Below are 5,865 nucleotides of genomic sequence, written 5' to 3'. Positions count from 1 at the left end.
ACTACTACTACTACTACTACTACTACTACTACTACTACTACTACTACTACTACAACAACAATCACAACAACACCATCATCGTCATGGTTAAAAATCAGAACAAAAATGACTATTCCATTCTTCTTTGATGTTGTGGTTATCTGAGTCTTTTTATACAGGTTATAGAAGATGGGGTCAGTATTCAGACCCCTCTAACCCATCTGACCTCAGTTAACCCCCTGACCTCTCTGACCCTGACTGACCCCATTTGACCCCTCTGACTCATCTGACCTCACTTAACCATACTGACCCCTCTGACCTCACTTGACCCCTCTGACCTCACTTGACCCCTCTGACCTCACTCGACCCCTCTGACCTCACTCGACCCCTCTGACCTCGTTTGACCCGTTTGACCCCTCTGACCCCTCTGACCTCACTTGACCTCACAGACCAGCACTCACCTCAACCAGCCGGCGTGTGATGGCCACCCGGACCAAGCTGTCTCCCCTCTGGTCCACGGCGTTGAGCTCAGCCCCGGCGTTGGAGAGCTGGTAGACCATGGGCACCCACTGGGTCTCTCGTCCGCACTGGCACTTCTCACAGACTACGTGCAGGAGCGTACGCCCCCTGGAAGTAGTGAGTGTCGTGTGTGAGTGTGTGTGTGCGGGGGGGTGTGTGGTTTAGATTTGGGTAGTTGGAGGATGCGGCTGCATGGGTGGTTCTGTATACATGTATTTATGTTCTTCTCACTCTGTTGCATCTGTCTGTCTTGGGTTTTTTTGTTTGATTTTTTTGTCGTGCATTAAATAGCTGTAATGACGTTGTGTTTTTCTTTACTTAAATCTTGGATCATTCTGTGTAACAGGAGAGGAGACGAGATGTCCAAAATAGCAGAACGCGATATCGTATATTATAATAATATAATAATATTTCATGACCACGACGGTTGCAGCTGCTCCTTTGGACAGGTTCTCTCATCACATCATTAGTCTCCACTAGATAATGGCAGATGGTTGGAGTTCAGGGGGAATGGGTCCTACTTCTTCTCTTTCCGTCAGTTGTTTCTGTCTATCTTGCTTTTTCCTCACACTAAATGACTGTTGTCGTGTTTATGTCTTTATCTTTACTCGAACTGAACGCCAGATTATAGTCTAGGTGCGTGGTATGGTCACATGCCAACGCTTTTGCCATAAGTTATAAAACATATATGTATAAGTAAGGTGATATTCATGTTTGGTAGTATAGTATACCTAGTTAAAGGGAACTGAATAATAATACAAGTAATGATTTATTAGTTCTCTATAACCCGTAGCATCTCGATTTCCGCGGATAGTGGATAGCAGTCTCAGAATCCGTGTACTACGATTATATCTCTACGATTAACCTTTCTTTGTTTGGGACCACCGTAAGAAATCGTGACCGCTCTTGGCTTGGGCTCTGGCATTCTTGACATTCCGCGAATGTCGTGGATGTTTGTGTCCGATAATGTAACAGTGAGTCGTGTGTTGATGTGGGTGCGGAGCAGGTGGTTATTAGGAGCTGCTGCCGTTTGGTCTACTTTTCTGGCTTTGTTTCTTTGGGCTTTTCTCGTAATTTATAATATACCCGAGCTTAAAAGGCCGTTTACGCACCGACTCCACGTAATTATTGTCAGTGAAGCCGCCACGAACAGGTGGATGTGTGCTGTTGTGGGTGTAGGAGGTAGCGGATAATAGCTGGAGAAAGTGGTTGGAGGGCATCAGGGTAGGTTTTAATTATGTTCCTCCACTCTGTTGTTTCTGGTTGTATCTTTGAGGCAGCGTGGTGGAATCAGGCTCTCGTCAAAATAAAGTGAAGAAACTTGCATTTTTCGGCAGGTTTGTGAATTTTTATCAAATTTTAGTTTTTTTGGCCCAACACCTTTCCTGCCCAATAAATAAGTAATTTCTGTGTGTATTTTTCTGAAGAGCGTTGCTTAAAGGCACAAAAATGTAAATTTTCAGTTACCACGGACTCTTAAACTAAGGAAATAACTCATCTTAGGCGGCCATTTTCTCATTAATTTTACCTCTGAAAACAGGTGACCCCCACCTCCTTCTTTCGCAAATATCTCGACTTGTATTCAAGATGAATGTATATTTTTTTCATCTAAGTAAAGACAAATGAATAAGCTTTAAGATGATACCAATAACTCTACATGCCCAAAAATTGCGAGAGCCTGATTCCACCACGCTGCCTCACATCTTTCTTTTTCTCATAACTCTATTCTTTTGATCGTTTTCGTTATTCTGTCTTTGTGTTCCTTTCTACTCAAACCCGAAACAGACAGAAAGGGAGAGGGGAGCGAGGAGCAAGGAGGTAGATTTAAGGAATGAGTGATTGGAAAGGCAGAGAGAGATTAAGAAAAAAGTGCATGCACTGTCCTATAGACAGTGGCGTGCTTACTATAGTGCGATCCAAAATTCGTAGCGCAACTTTTTGTCAAAATCTCCTCAACTATCGAACATAGGTTCTCCAATTTTTGCACAATTATTTGTATCAATTTGTCTTAACAGATCAATATTTTTGTAAACACCCGCTAGCTGTATTCTAGAAAATTCCTTAATAATTTCTAATAAATAATCCAAAAGGATGGTCTCTACAGATTTTAATAAGTTTACAGCTGGGACAATTATGCTTTTAATAGCAAGTCCGTCATGTTTTTCTAATCGGGACATTATGCTTATTGAACGCATGTTTTGATGCTTTAAATAGTAGTGCAAAAATGCGTTCACTATATAATTAATTTCTTGTAATAAGTTTTGCCGCTAAAAATTGTCATTGATCAGCTGTGACGTAGGCCATATGCGTAATCAAAATGTGTGTGAGAAGCGGGAAGTGCTGTGAACAATCCCATTTTACATGTGGCAGAGATTTCAAGTATTTTATATACCTTTATGAACAGTTTTATAATCTAGCCCCAATTGTGCTGGAAAGATATGATTTAGCTATTACAAATTGATACAAACTGCAATGCAAATTGTGGGTGAAATTGATTCATCCGTTAAAGAGATAATTGAAGATAAGTTACGCTACGAATTTTTGACCGCACTATAAATATAAAACGTCATATAGATCTAGATCTATCAAATGTTTTTCGCCAGCTTACAGTTAACGTACTTGACGCGATGGTTCAAGTCTAGAAACTCGTTTGTCGAGCAGTCGTTAATTCGAGCTTCTGTTTGTTGTTCCTTTCTCTTCCAAGATATTTTTTTTTTGGTTTATTACAAGAACTCACCCTTAGAGTTCCTGCGTGTTAGGGTGTAGTGATAGTTAACACTCCTGGTTGGGTGGTTGGAGGGCGCCTCTGGCATGTTCTACGTCTGTACCCTGGTTGTTGTTTTTTTACGTCTCTTTCTCTCACTTTTCTCAACACTAAGCGTGGGTGGTTGGTGGGTGCTCTGGTGTGGTTTCCTTCTTCTTTCCTATCAAACATCTATCGTCCTGATCTCTCCTCCTCCTTTTTTGTGTTTGTTACTCTCTTGTAACACATTTAAATCTTCGGCACTTATATGACCTTATTGTGTTGCAAGTTGCAAGTGCCGTAAAACACTTGCTAAAACTAAAACACTAAGTGACGGCGATTGTGTCGATGCGCTTCTCTTTACCTCTCACTCAGGTCAAAACTCCTCAACTATATAATATATAATCGTATCAATCTTTGTATGCACCAGTCGATTTAGTTTTTCTGCGTGTGATTGTCGGATGCTATGGTGTGGTTTGCTCCTTCTTTCTTATCAAACATCTATCGTCATCATCTCCCCTCCTTCTGTTTTGTGTTTGTTACTCTCTTGTAACACCTCTAATCTTCGGCACTTATGTGACCTTATTGTGTTGCAAGTGCCTTAAAATTCTTACTAAAAAAACTAACCCCTCTAATCTTCTTATTCAGCACTTATATGATCCATTTGTGTTGCCAGTGCCGTGGAACTGTTACTAATACTAAATGTATACTCACTTTTTGGCTTCACTAAATGTTAGGCATTGTTTTTTAACTCTCACTCTAAAGTTAAACTCTATTCAACTATGGCAATAGCACCAGCCTTTGTATGCATCAATCTATTAAGTTGTTATATCGTGGATGATAAGAGGGCGCTGCGGGTAGGTCCTACTTCTTTACTTTCCCTCTGTTGTTTCTGTCTGTCTGTCTGTCTGTTTGTCTTACTTTTTCCGAATAGTAAAGTAAAGTTGTTCCCGCTTCCGATCCGGATATTGGGGGTTGCCTTGTGAGACAACTTCCTGGGCCTTCGACATATGTGAGGCAGCGTGGTGGAATCAGGCACTCGTCAATTTTTGGGCATATTGGGTTATTGGTATCATCTTTAAGCTTGTTCATTTGTCTTGATTTCAATGAAAAAACTACCCATCCATTTTCAATAGAAGTGGAGATATTTTGGATTGAAGGAGGTGGGGGTCAACTCATTTAAGAGGTAAAATTAGTGAGAAAATGGCCACCAAAACTAGGTAAATTCCAAAGCTGAAGAGTCCATGGAAACTATAAATTTATATTTTTGTGCCTTTAATCAACGTTTTTGGTGAAATCCTTAAAAGGAATGTGTTTGTAAACGGACAGAAAAGGTGTTGAGAAAAAAAAATTGATAAAAATTGTAAAGCAGGGAGAAAACTGCTGTTTTCTTCGATTTCATTATTTTGACGAGAGCCTGATTCCACCACGCTGCCTCACATATTGTGGTAGGGTGGCCAGTTCCTTTCCACGCCGCCTTTACTTCCCCAACTCGAAGTCAGGTACCCATTACTGCTGGGTGGGCTGGAGAGGGCGAAAAAACTTCTGGTCCGGACTTTCCGCTTCGGAGACGAGCACTCTAGATTTAACTGCTCCGCCAGCGCACCCTCTTCCCAGTAGTAAATGACCATTAAGGCTTCGATGTGCTTCTCTTTACTCAAACAAACATGTTGTTCTCTATGTTTGTTTCAGTAAGCCCCAAGAGCCCCGAGAACAGAGGTCGAAATGGCTGAAGACGGCGACCATGATGGGCTGGCAAAGCTTCAACTCTGATGTGTCCAATCAGACGTCGGCCTCCAGCGCCAGGTCAGTGACGTGTTATCGATAGCTCTTTGGACTTCGTGCTGTCTGCTCCTTTTTCTTCTTTTTGTGCCTTTTGGGTCTTGGTCTGTACTTTTTGTGGGAGGGGGGGGAATTAAAAGATGCCTTTTTTAAGTCTGATTTTTTTTTCTTATTCTCTGTTTTTTCTGTATGTCTGTCTGTCAGTCTGTCTGTTTGGCTGTCTGTCTGTCTGTCTTCTTGTCTGTCTGTTTGTCTGTCTATCTGTCTGTCTGTTTGTCTGTCTGTCTGTTTGTTTCATTAACCTTGACGGCGGATGGTTGGAGGGCGCCATTGGTAAGTCCTCTTCCTTTTCGTTTCCTCTGTTGTTTCTGTCTAGCTTTTTCCCTGAACTATATGGCCGTCATTATGTCGAAGTTTTTCTCTTTATTCAAAATTAAACCCCTCAAACTATGCTAAACTAAATCGTTTTCTGCCAATATGTAGCAGTTACCTTGTAGGTTCAGTTACTGGGGGTGGTTGGAGGGCGTCACTGGTAGGTCCTACTTCTATATTTTCCCACTGATGTTTCTGTCTGTCTTGTTTGTTTAGTATAGGGTTTTACGGCGCTCGCAACTGCATAAGGTCATATGAGCGCGCGAGACACGCCTAATACTTTTTCGTTGGTAGGAAATTTTGAATTTTGCCCGGGTGGCGGCCGAAGCCTACTCTTATCGATTTTGGACCACCAAAGGATCTTTAACGTGCGCAACTTGCACACTGGCCCTCCGAGATTTTTCGCCCTTGTCCGAGAAGGCTAGGTGTAGATCTTTCCTACCAGAAGATCAGGGGTGTGGCAGAAAGAC

At 41.9% G+C, this 5,865-nt stretch overlaps 1 protein-coding gene across 1 annotated transcript in view; it reads left to right on the top strand.

Moving 5' to 3' along the window:
• LOC101857591 overlaps positions 1 to 5,865 on the top strand; it is a gene marked incomplete in the record, with an annotated part of 154,189 nt that overhangs the window by 114,946 nt on the left and 33,378 nt on the right. Inside the window, 1 exon segment of the mRNA XM_035971917.1 lies at positions 4,934 to 5,047. Within this exon segment, the coding sequence (XP_035827810.1) occupies positions 4,934 to 5,047 (114 nt within the window).

This window comes from Aplysia californica, unplaced genomic scaffold (assembly GCF_000002075.1).
Source record: "Aplysia californica isolate F4 #8 unplaced genomic scaffold, AplCal3.0 scaffold00536, whole genome shotgun sequence".
In the NCBI taxonomy this organism is placed as follows: domain Eukaryota; kingdom Metazoa; phylum Mollusca; class Gastropoda; order Aplysiida; family Aplysiidae; genus Aplysia; species Aplysia californica.
This window is presented reverse-complemented; position numbering and strand designations above follow the sequence as displayed.